This window comes from Heloderma suspectum, chromosome 13, assembly GCF_057233095.1.
Source record: "Heloderma suspectum isolate Gila_16-S chromosome 13, 16-S_ref, whole genome shotgun sequence".
NCBI classification, from domain to species: Eukaryota; Metazoa; Chordata; class Lepidosauria; order Squamata; family Helodermatidae; genus Heloderma; species Heloderma suspectum.
The window spans coordinates 28,568,092-28,586,379 of NC_139470.1; the positions used below are offsets into that span (position 1 = coordinate 28,568,092).

The 18,288-nt window shown below is 47.1% G+C and overlaps 1 protein-coding gene across 1 annotated transcript in view; it reads left to right on the forward strand.

Moving 5' to 3' along the window:
* Window positions 1-17,673, forward strand: part of LOC146336271 (2'-5'-oligoadenylate synthase 3-like) — a 29,730-nt gene extending 12,057 nt beyond the window's left edge. Inside the window, exons 6-12 of the mRNA XM_084819272.1 lie at window positions 1,386-1,888; window positions 6,131-6,407; window positions 7,646-7,827; window positions 13,228-13,237; window positions 13,719-13,947; window positions 14,521-14,668; window positions 15,561-17,673. Of these exons, the coding sequence (XP_084675398.1) occupies window positions 1,386-1,888; window positions 6,131-6,407; window positions 7,646-7,827; window positions 13,228-13,237; window positions 13,719-13,947; window positions 14,521-14,668; window positions 15,561-15,605 (1,394 nt within the window). The 3' untranslated portion in view covers window positions 15,606-17,673. The remainder of the gene's footprint in view (window positions 1-1,385; window positions 1,889-6,130; window positions 6,408-7,645; window positions 7,828-13,227; window positions 13,238-13,718; window positions 13,948-14,520; window positions 14,669-15,560) is intronic.
* Window positions 17,674-18,288: the final 615 nt, after the last annotated feature.

Genomic DNA, 18,288 nt, shown 5'->3' on the forward strand with positions numbered 1-18,288 from the left:
AGGAAGATTTAAAAAACAACAGCAGGGCTCTTCTATGGGGGCTGGACAACTCCCAGGGTGTTTCTACATTAAGCAAAAAAAATCCACATCCTTTCCTGAGCTTCCTGCTTTCGGTTTCTTTGTGGGATTAGGACGGGCTCCTTTACACGACAGCCACGTGGTTTGAACGGAGGAGTCTTTGTGTGCAAAGGAAGGGGGGGGGAGGGAGTCTTGTTTTCGTAGCTTAACTTCTGCGTACTCTTTTCTCACAGCCCCCAGGAAACTGCTGACTTACTTCTGAGTAGACATAAAATGTAAGATAGTGACGCAAATCTGCAACCCTCGGCACACTTACGGGGGAGTAAACCTCATTAAAACCTCATTAATTAAGTAATGGTGCTTACTTCTGAGTAGACATAATATTGCCCTGTAAGTCTGCCACTCTCTGTAGACTTACTTGGGAGTAAACCCCATTGAACTTCATGGGCTGCTCTGAATCAACACAGGATGTTGCTTCTGAGCTTGGTGGGGTGGGGGATCTGATGTGTCTCCCTTCGTTGCAGGGAGGCCTTTTACCCTCCAACTGAGAAATGTGCTCAACCATTTACATGGCAGACACCTGGAGACTGAGGAACCTGCTCCGGCCAGCCCCACAGCCCATCCTCAATGCCTTCTTTCCTGACCACACCCCCAGCACCTGAAAACAAACACCCACAGCAGGCAGATGCAGCGGTTTCTCCCGCTACTGGAGAATTTCACGGGGAGGTCATGGCACTCCTGTTCCGTGGGCTGGAAAAAGATACCACATGTTTTGCGTTTGGGGAAAACACGGGATAGGTGGGGGAATTGGGGGAGACGCCCTGGAGGGCCCTGGTGTCATCTAAAGAGCCCACAAACTTCCGAGAGAGAGCCATCTCAATAGCGGGATAAAAGCTCCATGTGATGACATCCCCCCCCCCGAAAATTCAAACTGATCGATCACAGCCTGGGATGACCTTATCATGCACCCTCCACATGCTTCCTATGTGCACCTATTTGACATCAGGCTGAGTCATGGGGCTGGGCGAAGGGAAGAGTCATCCTGCGTTGTGTAGACGTGCAGAGTTTCTGCACGTGTTCTTTGTTCAGAGCAGACGCGATGCAAACGCAACGCTCCAGGTTTCCGTAACCAGGATGAGGGGGGGCAGGTTGCAACCCCTTCCGCGACGGACCAATACATATTTCACAGTATTAACTTTGATTTAGAATGATTGGGAAATAATAGCGTTAAGAAAAAGATTAACAGAACGATAGACCAAGTATGAACAACTTCAGTGCTCAGCCACAGTTCGCTGTGAAGCGCAGTGTGATGGTTGCTGGACCAACACCAGTTGCATGTCCCAGTTCCTTTAGTCTTTCGTTTCCAGTCTCTGTTGTGGAGGAGCGCTCCCCTTCTCGCTGCAGGCTGCTTCAACTGCTTCTTTCTCTTCTCCATGCTGCTGGTTTCCTGGAATTTCTCTCTCAGCTCTCCTCCTTCCCTGTTCTGCTGCCTGCCTCCTCCTCTTCTGTGGCACCAGCCGCCTTCCCTTACGCAAACCCTTACGTTACTCAAACCCTCCTAGAAACGAAACTTTTTAGAGGGCTGGGAAATGAAAATACTGACCAAGCAAACATAGGCAGCTTTTGCTTCTTATTGCAAGGGGAGGCAAAATCAGACTCAGCTGTTAGGATCCTCTTCTCTGCCTCCGTCTCTGCCATGGATCTGTACAACACTGAAGGACAGAACCTGGCTACGTTCATTGTTGAGCAACTCCAGCCTGATGAGGTATTCTTGAACCAAGCGCACGAGGCCGTGGAACTTATCTGTAACTTCCTGATGACCAGCTGCTTCATGGATGCTTCACCTCATCCTAAACTGAGAATTGCTAAGGTAAGTGCTGGGGTCCAGGTGTTGGAAAGGATGGCGTGAACAGAGCTCAAGGAGGGTGAGGTGGGATTTAAGCCAACCTTCCCCAACCTGGTGCCCTCCATAGGTGTTGGACTACAGCTCCCATCATCCTCAGCCAGCTTGGAAAGAGTTATTTGTTTTAGTGTATAGTGATGTTTGTAATTAATTATATATCACCGAAAGAGCAGGAGGATCTGGGGTTGACAGGCGCAATCAAAGCCAAACAAAAAGAAGAATTTTTCCCCCCCAATGACGTTGCATATGCAGTCCCTGCTCGGGGTTACCATGTCATGTGTACCTGGTGACATTGGGATAAAACCACCCTCCCATAACCCTTAAACAGACCACGGGTGTGGTATATGGTCTGTGAAGGGTTAAGAGGGTACTGGCTGTACCCCCCCATAACTCAGTGGGTGGGACTCAGTACATGCCCCTCTGGGTGTAGTTCTTGCAGTCAAGGTGAATCCAGGCTGAGGCCTTTTTTGCACCTTTCTTTAAAATGGTCTAGCTAGGTCTACTGGAATAGTGTTTACATTTGCACCAGTGTCCATTTTGTGAAGAAATGGGCTTTCTTCCTCACACCAGGGAGCGGCGGATGCCTTCTGCTCTGCACTCCGGCTTGTAAATACCGAGCCTACAAACAAAGCAAAAAATCAGGTTAAGAATGTTTTACCCACTAAGTGTTTTAGAAGTTAAAGATTTGTTCTGTAGATAGTTTAATACACAACAGTGGGGTTATCAGCTACAATTTGTTGGTAGTAGCAGCATTATTTCAACTAAGATAGATTTTATACGAAGCTCACTTTTAAATGGATAATTTACAGTTGTTGTTAAAGATAAGTGTTATAATCAGAGAAGACATTTTGACTGAGGTTAATTTAATTTGATTTTTCATGGTAATATAACATAAGTATGGTATACTAAAAGTTTGGGAAATATTGATGGACAGTCAAAAAACATAACAAGAAACAAATGTGTTCTATGGCACAACTTGCATACAGTAGTTGGTAAAGAAAGGACTTGTTATATGTCTGTGAATATTAATTTGAAGCATATATACTATTTTTATAATTATTAGATTTAATAGAAAGAATAAGGAAGCATGTCTCGCTCCCCATTATGATATGATATGAGTATGGTTTTTATCAAGTGTATGAGTTGTAAAGGAAAATAGCTCTAAATATTGTGGTTGAGCACTAATTTTTAAGGTTTTTAAGAATTGTATATGTAAATTTCACTGTACAACAAAAATATGTATATTTTTAAATATATTTTAAACAGATAAATTGGTCCTGAGGAAGAGACCTAGTCTCAAAATGTGTTGAGCATTTTAGAAATCTGCATAATAAAACATTTTTATACTCCACAAGTATTTTAGAGATCTACTCAATAAATCAATAATTATTACAGTCCATACTCAGAGGCGCTTTTGGATTTTCCCCCTTGCCGATGTTTTGTTTCACGCTTGTTGCAGGCTTTCCCTCGTTCTGAGGACTTTTGCAGGAAACTTCGCTGCTTTCCGTACTCCTGGCCCTTGCTTGAGCTACTGCATGCATTTGGGTCTCTGCAAATCCAAGCCCTTGCAAGTGCTGTGCTGCTTCACCTTTGCAGATGTCTAGAGCTCGCGTCAAGGTGAAATCCTGCTCTCTCAGCAGCCAGGCCCTCAGCCTGTCTGAGCTCTCTCCACAGACAATACGATCCGTAATGAGGGATTGGCACAAGTCCCCAAACTCACACGTTTGTGCTAGTAGGTTCAAATCTGTAACATAGGGAACAGCGCTGTCCCTTTCCGTCTGGGCTCTGGTAAAGAATTTGTGTCTTCCATGAGTCACATCCTTCTTCGCAACACAGCAGGCCTCGACTTTGCTCATCACAACTGTGATCTTTTGCTTATCAGCTTCTTCAGTCAACTGAAAAGTACTGAAAACTTCCCCAGCCTCTTCTCAAGCCTTGTGCAGAAACAGAGCTGTCTGGAGTCTTCCATCCTTCGGATCTGCAACACAAACCAGTGCAGTATACTTGGAAGCCCTGGAGTCTGGAGAAGAAATACTTTTAAAACGGGGAGTTTATTTAAATAACATAACTTAAAACAATCATGGCTTCTACTAGTTACAGAGAGAGAAAACTGGGGGAGCTTTTCCTAGCCCCATCATGCAAGAAAAGGGATGGCTTCCTTCCAGGCAAAGAAAAGAACATACCAATACCAAAAGAAAAGAAAAAAAAAAGGCGGGGGAGCAATTACCCATTGGTTACTAGGCCATGCCTACTATCTCCTCCCTAGCCACTGATAAGAGTGGTACCTGCTGTTAACCCCGACCCTCAGAATTACCCCAGAAGGTTTAGAGTACAAAGTCAAGTTAACCCCTGCATGCGCATGCATCTCCTCCCGCAAACCCCTCCCTCCAGAGTTATGCTTCTGTTGTTGTTCTCCAACACACCACACTGCTGGGATATCAATGGAGAACAGGCCCAGTGCCAACACCATGTAGCATTCTTGTATGGGTCCCTTGTGCAACTACTCACGTGATTGCACGCCTCTCTGTTGACCATGCACCACTGCAGACCTCTGGAGAACAGTTGAACCACGGAGGCACACAAAGACTGGGTTCAGATGACATGATAACCCAGGATGGGTTAATTAACCCATGATGGTTTATTTAACCCATCGTGGGTTATCATGTCATCTGTCTGGAATTTTTTTTACCTGCAATGGCTTATCTGACCAAAATACAGGTGCATTAGGGTTTATTTAACCCACTGTGGGTTATCTGTGGGTTAAATAAACCCTGGGTTATTTTGGTCGCCTACTGAGTCTGTGGCAAGAGCGGTTTGAAACTTGGTCCTGATTCTGCAAACCCCCAAGGTTTGGGGGTTTTGCTCTCCTGGGGTAATTGTGCCAGTTTTTGATGGTGGATCAGGTGCCTCCTGGCTAGGAGAGGCTGTGTGTGAAATTTGGTCCTGATCCTGCAAACCCCCAAGGTTTTCTGGACCCCACCGCCTTTTTGCTGCACTCAGGATTTCCACTGCTTGGTGAGTGATTGTGCAGGGTTTTGATGGTGGATCAGGTGCCTCCTGACTGGGAGGCTGTGTGTGAAGTTTTGTCCAGGTCCTGCAAACTTCCAGTGCTTTAGAGATTAAACAGTACCACTGTTCAAGTAGAAGGACTGCAGCAGGGCAGCAGGCGGCGGGGTGCGTGTGTAAGTCAAATTACAGTAGCTTAATAAGTTACTTTGTTGTTGTTCAGTTGTGTCCGACTCTTCGTGACCCCATGGACCATAGCACGCCAGGCCTTCCTGTCCTGCGCTCTCTCCCGGAGTGTGCTCAGGTTCATATTCATTGCATCGGTGATGCTATCTAGCCATCTCATCCTCTGCCGTCCCCTTCTCCTGTTGCCTTCAATCTTTCCCAGCATCAGGGTCTTTTCCAGTGACTTTTCTCTTCGCATTAGGTGGCCAGAATATTGGAGCTTCAGCTTCAGTATCTGTCCTTCCAATGAGTAGTCAGGGTTGATTTCCTTTAGGATGGACTGATTTGACCTCCTTGCAGTCCAGGGGACTCGTAAGCGTCTTCTCCAGCACCACAGTTCAGTAAGTTACTTACAGTAGCTTATTAGCCTAGTTACCTGGGGAGGTGGTGGGGAGCCTGTCAAGACGAGGCTGGACAGCCACCTGTCGGGGATGCTCTGACTTGGATTCCTGCACTGAGCAGGGGGTTGGACTCGACAGCCTTGTAGGCCCCTTCCAACCCTACTATTCTATGATTCTAGTTGTGTGGTGGGGCATTGTGGACTGTTTCAAAAATAAGCTGCTGTGAGTAGCTTATTAAGCCACCATGGCTTACTGTGACGTCCACACGCGGCCAAACACATGACTGACCGAGGGGACACAGTAGTCCTGAACATTCTCGTTAGTACTTTTTCAGAGGACAGGGTAGTGCTACTACAATTGCAGTGTGTGTGTGCACGCGCGTGTGCATTCGTGTGTGCTGGGGGGGAATCAATGTAAATATGGAAAAAAGGATGGGGCAATAACACAGAAAACAAGATAATGTAACAGGCTGGCAAAAATGTCGCCTTGATTCTTTGTGAAAAGTAAGTGAATGAATGCTGGCAATTTTGGAAGCAACCATTGCTTCATCATATTGCAAAATGGCTATAGGAAAATATACATTGGGCCCGGGGAAGCAGGAATATGCCATGTGACATCTTCTGATTCTCCTTCCCAGGGAGGCTCATTGTGGAATGGCACAGCTCTGAAAGGGGGTTCCGATGCCTGCCTCGTGCTGTTTCTTGACACCTTGAAATGCTTCGCAGACCAGAAGAAAATCCCGTGCAGCCTGATCAGGAAGATTGAGAAAACCCTCAAACGATGCCCGGACAGGGTTTGTGGACTAGGTTTCCAGTCTGTCCAACTGAGGAGCCGGTGTGAGTTGAGTTTCAGACTTCAGTCTGATGATTCCACATGCATTGAATGTAGTGTTCTGCCAGCCTTCGACGCTATCAGTAAGTCTGTCCCGTGTAGGGATGGAGTCTCCTTCCCTAACTGAGCAGGGGTGGGTTGGAGCAGAAGGGGGGGCAGCACGGGGAAGAGGGGCCTCGGTGCAGCCAGCCCCCAGCCTCTTGCCTTGGCCTCTAGCAGGTTGGGGGGGGATAAGTGCCTCCTTCTCCCCCCCCACCTGCTACGGCGGCAAGGGACAAACTGGTCGTTTTCCGTAAGGCCAGGAAAACTTCTGGAAAATGACCAGCCTTTCCTGTGCCACTGCCACTGTAGCAAGCATGGAGGAAGGACGAGAAGCGCTGCCTTCTTCCCATCTCCTTGCTGCGGGAGCGGGTGCCCGAGCTCTTGCCCGACTCAGCACGCCGTGAGTTGGGCAAGAGCTCAGGTCTGCGAGCTGGTGACCGGGGGGGGGGTGAACTGGCAACTTCTCCCTGGGCTTCGAGCCCCAACGGGACACTCGCGACATCCCTGCTTCGATGTCCGGCCCCCAGGCGGAGCTGCAGAGCTTCCCAGACTGAGCGGATCCTGGCAGAGTGTGCTCTTTCTTTTGTCATTTCCCGTGGGGCCTCCTTGTGCTGCTGCCCTGCTGAGGGTCTGAAAGCAGAGAGGAGCATTTTTAATTCTGCTTTGTTGTGCTTTTAGCAACAAGAAGTCCTCTCTCCGCTCTCAGGCCCTCTGCAGGCAGCAGCACAAGGAAACCCCAAGGGAGGACGTCCTGCTAAGGCCTCTAGGGTGTTTCCCGAGATGCTCAGCAGCCAAAGGGGTGCAAGAACAGAAGGGAGGGATGGTAAAAGAAAAAGCACCCCCCTCCCCGGCCACCTCCCTACAGTAAGCTAAGCTCGGAGCCCTGCACCTTGAGAAACGTCTCCGGAATTCTGACCCCTTCCCACAACTTTTGGGGCAGTTTCTGTTCACCCCTCCCCTCCATGAATGGTCAGAAATAAATATTTGGCACAGTGCTAGTTTTGCGGCTAAGACCAGCACCTTGCATTGAGCCTAGAAAGCGACTTAATCGGCAACCAGCGCAAGTCTTTCGCAACAGGTATGATCTGGCCCTGATATTGTGCATGGCTTTGCCTCCAAAGGTGCTGGTTGCTGTAAATGACACCTTTGAGGCCAAATAGTAGCAGGGGTGGGGGGTGGTGGTGGAGATTTTCGACAGGAAATTGGTCCAGCAATGTGTTGTTTGGCTTTCACACAAGTTTCTCTGTACCTGTGGGCCTGTGTTTGTTGTGAACAACAGGCCATAACTACGGTCCGAGACATTATTTAGGGGTATGTCGGGTGTACTGCGACCTAGTCAAGACCAAGTGCCCTGGTGGTGAGTTCTCCTGCTGCTTCACGGAGTCACGGACCAGGTTCATCGCTGACCGTCCCCCCAAGCTGAAGGATCTCATCCGCCTGGTGAAGTACTGGTATAAAAAGGTACGTTGCCTTGACGAGGCTGCCAGGGACATGCAGAGGAATGGAGGATTGTTCCATACTTCAATCTCCTCCCATTTCAAATTCAGTGATTGCATGTAAGCTATCCTGAGGGTCTTAAACAGGCCATGTGGTGCAGCTTTTAAAAAATACAATGTTTCAGTGGTGTGCAGAGCAGTCCTACGCATGTAACCTAAATCCCACTGTATTCAATAGGACTTACTCCCAGATCAGCATGACAGGATTTCAGCCTTAGGCTGATACCTTGCTCTGATTCTGGCAGAGGTGAAATATGAAACCTCAGAGGGGGTCAAATACTAAATTCCGTTGCATGTTGCCAATTGTATACTAACCACCATTTTATCATCATAGCAACAACTTATATTTCTATAGCACTTCCAGGGGTTCAAAGTGCTTCACGTGCATTACTTAGTTGTAATTCTTACAACAACCCCGTAAGATAGGTCAATATTATTACCCGCCCCCTTGCAGAATGGGGGACTGAGGCTGAGAGGGAGTGGCTTGTCTCAGGCCATCTATTTATTTGTCTTTATTACATTTCTAGTCCGCTCATGGCAGAGTTGAGACTTCAACCGGTGACTTCCTGTTTCATAGTCTCTTAGCCACTCGGCTATACGAGGGCTGCGTACCAGTTAGCAAATCCTGGCTGATGTCAGTTGTCGGATGCTAAATACTCGTGTCAAAACTTGACATCAAATTGCATGATCTCAGCTACAGATATCAAATGTCCTATAATTATTTGGATTGCCAGAGAATACCTGAATATGCAACGTCAACAGGGAGTGGTATAGTGGTAAGTTCTGAAGGGCAAGTGCTCCTCATGGCAATCTCCACAGACACGCCCCAAGAAGATTCCAAAATGGAAGGCGTTTATCCACGTGAACAAACCAGTTGCAAGGGTTTTCCTTTCCACCGGGTGCAGGACTTTTGTAAATTGAATGGGTCCTCATTGCCCATTCCAGACCAAGCCACCCCCAAATACTTTGCATTACAACAGGGAACGATATGTTGTAGCTGGGAAGATCCATTTCTTCCCAGCTATGGTGAGGATTGCAGCAAAGCTCAGAGGGGACAGGGACATTGAGGGGGTGGGGAGATGACGTCAGCATCCCTGCTAATAAAAAAGTGCTGGTGCTCTGTCCCTGCAAGCCCTGCCTACACTCCACCACTGTCAACGGGTCTGTACATTTCCTCTCACCAGCATGTCCCATGCTCAGCCGCCTGTTGTGATGGATGTTTCCTTGATGGGAGAGGCGTCTGTTGCCCTCCCTTAAGTTCCTGACATACATGGAGGGGGGGATGGAGCAGTGGTGACTGCGAAGTTTGAACTGGCTGCAAATGAAGGGGCAGCTAAATAGAAAGCCAGGCCAAAACGTGCGGATCCCTGGTGTTAGCCTTTCGAAGTTGCAGGGGCGAGAGAGGAGGGGTCCTGCATTGGTGCTACTTAGCTTTATAGCATGCAGGAGCAGTGCAAGAAGATCACTTTCCTTTTGCCTGCTCCCATCCCCAGCACAGGGGTGTCTCTTCTTCTCCCGAAGTTACTCAGAATTCCAGGAGGGACATAAGTTCCAAGAGGGTTGATTTCGGTTGAACGTTAGGAGAAATGTCTTGATGGTAGGAGCAGTTTGACAATGGAACCAATAACCTAGAAGGGTGGTGTGCTCTCCCTTGCTAGACATCTTTAAGCAGAGGCTGGATGGCCATCTCTTGGGAATGCTCTAGAAAAAGATCTCTTGCTTTGAGCAGGGGGTTGGACTAGGTGGCTTACAAGACCCCTCTGACTCTGTGACTTGGAGCAGGGTAGGGATCCACAAATGATGGCTCGGCTAAGAAACAGAGAAGGAAAGATGGGAGGATGCCAAGTGCAAGCATGAAGAGAGGCGACCTCCCAGATGCACCGAGGATTGTTTATTGGCCCAATGCATTTTTTAATCTGACTCTTCTCAGGGCAAGTGATTTCATTCCTTCAAAAGTTAACCTATAATATCTTCCACATCATCTCAGAGTAAGCCAGAATTTGTGGATCCCTCAGCTGGAAAGTCTGGCGTGACTCACAGCAATGTTGCCATATAAAGAGAAAGCATGGCAACAGAGCTTCTAGTTTTGGAGGGAAGAAATGCAGGCTAGAGCCAGTTTAAAAGAAGTTCAAATCAACTTACTTCATTAGTTTTGACCTATAAAGCCCTACATGGCTTGGGACCATAGTACCTGATGGAACGCCTCTCCCAGCGTGAACCGATCCACACACTGTGTTCTGCATCTAAGGCCCTCCTCTGGGAGCCTCCTCCAAGGGAAGCTTGGAGGGCAGCAACAAGGGAGAGGGCCTTCTCGGTGGTGGCTCCCTATTTGATGGAATAATCTCCCTGATGAGGCCTGCCTGGCACCAAAATTGTCATCTTTTTGGCGCTAGGTTAAAACTGCCCTTTTCTCTCAGGCCTTTGGCAGCGTATAATGAGTCTCTTGATTGTCTCTGGCTGTTTTTGTTTTAGATATATGTTGTTGGTGTGTGTTATTTGTTCTATGTTATTACGTGAATGGTTTTATATTTTATATAATGCATTTTAATGGTTTTTAATTTTTGTGAACCACCCAGAGATCTTCGGCTATAGGGCAGTATAGAAATATAATAGATGAATGAAGTAATGAATGAATGTATTAGTGCTTTTATACACATTGTCAGAGAAGGCTATCTAACACTGTTTAACTGCAAGTACCCCTAAAGCTGTGTGTGTGAGTGCAAGAAAGCAAAGGCATGAAATATGGTTACTGGCTTCCTTTCATGGTAGAGGCTGTGTGGCATTTGTTGCAGAGGCAGAGAAAGAAGGAGGAAGAGGAAGGGGAGGGAGCAGGAAAAAGGAACTGATCAGACAACAAGGGGGATGAACAAGACAAGTGGCTGTTGATGCAACACATTCTCTATCGCCCCCTAGTGTCTGGAAGCATGCGGATTGTTCCTATTATCCAACAACACCCTCAACATCGGTGGAAGAATTTTGAAGAGAATTTTAGGGAACAACTTTATTTCCGTTCTAAGGGCAAGGGATTATCTGTGCAGTGCCTAGAGAGGCTTCAGCTATGAGGTGCTGAAGAGATGCAATGAAATGAAAAAATATAAAATAAAATAAATAATCTGATTCAACTTTCTGCTACAAGATGGAGAACTAGCATTGTCAGGGCCTAAACAAGTACTCATTTCAGCGGAAGCTGCTGCAGTCTAATCTTGCTCACCACCCTCATGTCTTCCCTGTAATGCCTGGTAAAAGTGTTCAGCATTTCCACCACCCCTTTACCATGGGACATGAGGATGAGGTGGATTGGTGGCATCCACACAACATCTTTCACAAGGTGTAAGTGAAGCCACTAAGTCAGTTGTAGCAAAAATGACAAGAATCCTGTGGCTCCTTAGAGACTAACAGGGTTAGGGTGCAATCCTATGGATGCTGAGATAGAAAAAAGCCCTACAATTCCCAGCATTTCCCAGCCAGCTATGGGAGTGCTGGAAATCGTGGGACTTTTTTCTGTCTCAACATGCACAGGATTGCACCCTTATTGTAGCATATCAACTTATGAAGTGCTCTGATACACTGGTCCAGCCTTCCCTAACCTGGTGCCCTCCAGATGTTTTGGACTTCAAATCTCATTAACCCCAACCAGCATGGCCAATGGTCAGGGATGCTGGGAGTTGTGCGTCCAGAATAACTGGAGGATACCTGGATGGCTTTACGTGTGCTGTAGCCACTAGGGTTACTCTCTGTTAATGATGTGGGAGAAATAAATTCAGTTCACATTTTAACACAAACACCTAATTTTACACTTTTGAACCCCTATGAGAATCAAAACTCAGTAATCGTAGAAATCCACACGAGTCCAAATACTGGAATGGAGTTCTCCAGTCAAAAAATGCCTACAAAAACGTGTATATATGGTGAAAGCGTACACAAAAATGTGCATGTGAGTGAAAGTGATGTTAACATGCATTATATTAAGAAAATTAGTCGCAAAATATGTGCATATTAGGCAAAAGTGTGTACAACAATGCATGCATTTGAAGAAATGTGCACAAACATTTGTGCACATTTTCATGCAAACTTTTGAAAAAAGATAACACTTCGTGAACAACTGAACTTAAGATTGGGGACATTCTCAAAGTTCAAGACAAGCTGAACTTAAGCCTGGAAAAATGAGAAATCGAGAAACTGAAATTGATGGACTTATCCATCCCTACTGTCTGCCTGGTGAAATGGTTTTACCATGTGATGCCATAGTAACAGACTGGTGTCTGTCTGGCTGTTGATACGGAAATTGCTATTTTTTGTTCATTCTCTTTTTAGGGACAATCCACACAACCGCCTTGCCAACCTCTTGCATTTTAATGTTGCCTGTGTTGCCTCCCATCTTTGTTTTTAATCTGATTTCAGCCCCCAGCATTACTGATAAAATACTTATGAATTGTCTCTTAAAATTAGTTCCTGTTCCCCAGCTGGGGGGGGGGGGAGGTGTTGATTATTGGTTTCATCTCTTTTTATTTTTTTTAACTGGAATTCAATTTAATTTCACAATTAAAAAAGAAAAAAAAACCAATGAGTTGGGAAGCAATTAGCAGCAGAAGTGGAAGGAGGAAGTTTATAATTAAAGTTGTAGGGGACCTTTGTAGACAAGAATTTGCTTCTGAGTATATGTAAAAGAAGGATCTCCACAATGGGCATGGAGATTGCCAGATAACTTAGCTAGATTGCTAGATATCACCATATTAAGTGTTATGTGGAACCATCATCTTGATTTTGTTTCAGCAGCACTAAGGTCCCTCATGTTGTCCTACTTGTGTGTGTTGTTGTTGTTGTTCAGTTGTTCAGTCGTGTCTGACTCTTCGTGACCCCATGGACTGTAGCCTGCCAGGCCTTCCTGTCCTGCGCTCTCTCCCGGAGTGTGCTCAAGTCCATATTCATTGCATCGGTGATGCTATCTAGCCATCTCATCCTCTGCCGTCCCCTTCTCCTTTTGCCTTCAGTCTTTCCCAGCATCAGGGTCTTTTCCAGAGAGTTTTCTCTTCGCATTAGGTGGCCAAAATATTTGAGCTTCAGCTTCAGTATCTGTCCTTCCAATGAGCACTCAGGGTTGACTTGTGTGTGGGGGGGAGATTAATTAGCCATGGTTTTTAGCATTAACACTTCCCCATTCATACTATTCTATTGCCACGTACCATACTGCTGAGGGTAACACTTAATATTAGGGATGTCAGTCAGATTCATTTGGGGGGTGGATCTGGGCAAGCTTTTGCCAGCTTAGCTCCCCCAGACTCCGATCCAGCGTCTGCACTGAGTCAGGCTGGCTGGTGGATGTTCTGCCTTTGCAGTATGGCGCAGCAGCAGGGGTGGGAGGAAGAGGGAGCGGAGTGACATGGTGCTCCCCTATCCTCCTCCCACCCCCAGTGCTGCACCACCACGCAACCGTCATCCCTCTTTCCCTGCAGCTGCTGCCACTCTGCCACCAAGCACAAACCCCTCACGGTTTCCTTGCCGAAACTGGCAAAGAAAGCGTGAGGGGTTTGCGCATGGCAGCAGACAGTGGCGGCAGGAGTCCCCACCACTGCCACCCGCTGCCACGCCTGCCACGCAATGTGCGTGAGCGTCTCCTTCTCCCTCCCGGGGCCTGAAAGGGAAAACAAGGCACTAGCACAGAGGCCCCTCCATGGCTAGGAATCCGCAAGTTCCAGGCTCGCTAACGCAAACTCAGCTGGTGGCTCGGGGGAAATCCATCGAGGCCCAAGAGGGCCGGATTTCCCCACGCTGTACATCCCTATCTAATATGATCTGTCATGTCAACTGTAGTCCATTTTCTCTGTTTCCCTTCCTAGTATGTACAAGAAAGAACAGAAGCCCGAAACAGAAAGCTCCTACCTCCAAGATATGCCTTGGAGCTGCTGGCTGTCTACGCTTGGGAACAAGGAAGTCAACAGACGGATTTCAACATGGCAGAAGGGTTCCAGACAGTGCTTTGGCTCATCGAGAACCACAACAAGCTCTGCATATTTTGGGCTATAAACTGTGACTTTCGGAATGAGGACCTCAAGCAACATCTGCAGACCCAGCTCCAGAAGGACAGGTCATTTTCCCACCCTGTTTTTCTGCAAGGTTATGGAATAACTCCTCCATCTAAACTTCCCAATTCCTTGTCCCCACCTCCAACAGATATCTACACAGAAGGAATTCTTTGGGCAAACCTATATACTACAGTTAAACTGACCGTTGACTTCCTTCTGAGAAATCTTGGGAATTACACTTCTCAGGAGACCTCATACACGGAGCTGGCCCAAGCCCAACCAGAGAGGCAAACTAGGCAATCACTTAGGGTGTCGAAATACCAGCAGGGCTTCCTTCAATAATAACCAGGTCAACTCTCGATAATTTAACAGATTGTTTTTATGTTGCCCAGCATGCAATAACAAACAAGGGAGCAGTGGCAAAAATCTAATTTGTCCACAGCCCTCCATCCAAGACTGGGGGGAGGGGGATGATTTGGCTTAAACTGGAAGGAGGCAAGGCATGGGACTTGTGGATTTTATAACCCCCCGATTCCTCCCCACAAACCTTGTCATTGGTGATATTTCTCAAGGAGTGGGGTTCTACAAATCTTTTGGCCAATCATTGCTGGTCATTTCTGTTACTGTTTTTTCAGACCAATCATCCTGGACCCAGCAGACCCAACTTGGATTGTAGGAGTGGGAAGCCGCTGGGATCTGGTTGCACAGAAGGCTGCAGTTTGTGCTTTTGAGAAATGCTGCAGGAACTCCGATGGATCCAAGGTTAAACCCTGGAATGTTCCGGTGAGGGAAGCAGGCATGGAAATGACTGCTCTGTGTGTTTGTGTGGCAGAAAGGGCAATCAGGTCACAGGCAGAGTTATGGATGGGAAAACCAGGGATGTACATGTCCACCAAAGTTCTCCAAACTTCACTTTGAAGTTTCATTTATGTGAATAGGAAAGTGTGCATTTCGAATGGTAAAAAGTATGCAATTCTGTGCTCATTGTAGAAAAGTGTGCACATTTCCTCCATTGACTAAACCACAATAAAGCACATTTTGAAACGTGCATTCACCCCCAAATACACATTTTTTGAAAACGAGCACAAGTTTGGGAATGTGCAAACATTTTTTTGAAGAAATGCATTCCTGTTTGCATTTGCAGTTGAGAACGGTCAAGTTCAGATGATTTGTGAACTGAAGCAAAATTGTCATACATCCCTTATGTGACCTTTCTGTATGTGAGATGTGGGTAGAATTTCCAAAAGGCCTAAGTGGGAATTTTGAGTTTATGTCAACTCTCTCACCAGAAACCCTTAATCACGTGCCCTTGCATTTGCATAATTAAACCTAAACCTTGTACTCTTGCATTTCCATACTTCTTCCGTCTCTTCCCTTCAAGGGTTCAAACACCATTCAAGCCCTCCCTTTTAAAAACATGTAGACAAAATAAAGTTTGTGCCTTTTGATTACACATGCAGAATAGCTTGTTTTAATGACAGCGTTTGAATGTGAAACCCACCTTCAGTGGGTGAGTTTGCTGTGTACATTTAGGAGGGACCATTCTCAAGCTTGGGGGATAGTTATGATGGGTGGATCTCTGTTTAGGTGATGTAGAGTTCCAAGGCACAATCAGAGCTATCACAGAATAGCCTATTTGTCACCGAGTCACAATTTTGGTGTGCTCTTGTTTCAGCTGCAAGTGTCTTGGGAAGAATCGTCCACCTGCACCACACTCTGAGGAGACCCCTCCCAGCTGTCGTTGGACAAAGTGTCTTGTGGGTGTATTGGGGGGGCATCGTGTATAATTTGTGTAAAAGGGGGGAAATGCATGTTGGGGGCTGGGTTTCTGAATGCCAGATAGTTGACTGAGTCCTGCAGGTCTAAAGCCATAGTTTGATTAGTTCTATACGTATCTGAATACTGAAGCTGAAGCTCAAATATTTTGGCCACCTAATGCAAAGAGAAAACTCCCTGGAAAAGACCCTGATGCTGGGAAAGATTGAAGGCAAAAGGAGAAGGGGACGGCAGAGGATGAGATGGCTGGATAGCATCACTGATGCAATGAATATGAACTTGAGCACACTCCGGGAGAGAGCGCAGGACAGGAGGGCCTGGCGTGCTGTGGTCCATGGGGTCACGAAGAGTCGGACACGACTGAATGACTGAACAACAAATTAGGGATGTACGAAAATCACTTACCTTTTCGAAGGGTGACATTCGCGGTGGGGGGGGAGGCACTCCGTCCCTCCCCCCCCCCCCGAATCCTGGCCGGCCAGCTCCGTAAATGGCGGCAGCCATAGCCGCCACCATTTGCATCCCTGCAGTCAGCCGTGATAGGCTACATAAATGTTTACATAGCCTATCATGGCTGATTTAAAAGAAAAAAAACCCCCGCGCATATGCAAATGGCAGCGCCCATGGGCGCCACCATTTACGTTCCTTATTTTGGCACGTCTTAGTCTATGTAAACATTTACGTAGACTAAGATGGTGAAAATAAGGGGAACGCAAATAGCGTAGCGTCTACACTATTTGCGTTCCCCTTATTTCCCCTTATTTCCCCTAATGTTTACGTAGACTAAGACGTGCCAAAATAAGGGACGCAAATGGCGGCGCCCATGGGTGCCGCCATTTGCGTGCGCGCATTTTTTTTCTTTTAAATCAGCCGTGATAGGCTACGTAAACATTTACATAGCCTATCACGGTGTTTTTTAAAAATCTAGCCATGATAGGCTACGTAAATCTTTACGTAGCCTATCACTTTTTTTGTTTTGTTTTGTTTTTAACTGGAAATGGTGGCGGCGGCAGCCGGTTGGAAGACCGGCTGCTGTCGCACCGCCGCTGGAGCTGCCGCCGCCAGGAGGATTCGCCCAAGGTAAGTCCCGTCCTGGGGGGGGCGGGGGGGGTGGAAGACCGTTCCGCCACCGATTTTGGGGGGGCGAATGGGCTGGCATTTGGCCTCCCCGAGATTCGTGGCGAAATTCTCTGACATCCCTACAACAAATACATATCTGAAACAGCCAAAAGTTGCGTTGGAATAAATGAACCACCAGCATCCATCCTGTGGAGCACAACAGTGGACGCACTATCTGAGAGCTTGTTCACACAGTCAAAGATCAGAAGTGGGTGTTCGAAGTAGGGATGTCAGAGAAATTCACAACGGATTCAAATGAATTCAGATTCCTGTGAATCTGAGCAGTGGATTCCACAGCAGACTGGCTTTTTCCGAGACACGCAAATCCTGCAGATTTATGGACCATTATCTTTACTTTTGTAGGGTGTAGGGGAAATGCAGAAGGCAACTGTTATTTTGAGGAGTTAGTGGTGCACACCAAATAGCTGCTTCTGAGGTCTAGAGTTCTGGTTGGGCAGATGCTTTTAGTGGTTAAGCAATGCTTCTTCTCCCCATTAGTTCCCCGGCCCAAATATCTGTTTGAGATAAGCCTCTGGTGAGATCTCAAGGGTAGACATCGTTATGAGGGTAGAGTGAATCCTCTCACTGTACAAGAAAGTATAAGCACTCTCAAAGCCCGTGGAGCACAGCCTCAGAATAGGGGAGGCATTAACATAGAATATCTGAGTCCCTGGGAGCTTCCCAGTTCAGAACCTCGATGCAGGCTGATCCGGAAAAGTGCCGCATCAGCCACGCCGCTGGAGCACGTTCGTCACTGATTCTAAGGGACAGAAGGGACATAGGCTTTAAGATCTTGCTCTGTAGTTGCTTGCTGCAGTCATCATATTGCAGTGTTCTGCTTCAGTCTTTTTGTTCCGCTAATTTATACACACTTAATAAATCTTTAGCCTTCACCCATTAGTGTGTTTATTGTATTCTGAATCCTAAAAAGAACCATTACCTATTGGCAAACGTGCGGGGGGCGGGGGGCGGGATTTGAACAAATGCACACTTTCAAATGCAAACACATGTTTGGAGAATTCCCATACATCCCTTAAAGAAATCTGATTCTGTCAGTGGGTGGATGATAGAATGAAAGACGCCTGACCATCCACGAAACACAGATGGAATGTACAGATTTAACAAAATATGTACATCCCTAGTGCCATACTTGTCATTTCAAGATAACCAGCCTGGAAAAAAAAAATCACTAGGGATGTCAGAGAATTCCGCCATGGATTCCAGTGACGCCGGATTCTTTAGAATCCGGCCCCCCAGAATCCGTGGTGGAACGGCCTCCCGCCACCCGGTGGAATCCCCCCGGGATGGAGCATACTTGGTGGTAGATGCGGCGGCTCCGATGGCAGTGGATGCGGCGGCTCTGGCTGGTCTCCTGGCCGCTGCCAGGCTGCTGCGGCCTGCGGCCACAAATGGCGGCTGTCATAGCAGCTGCCATTTGCGTGGCTGGCTTTGTTTGTGATAGGCTACATAAATATTTATGTAGCCTATCGCGGCAAAGAGCAGGGGTG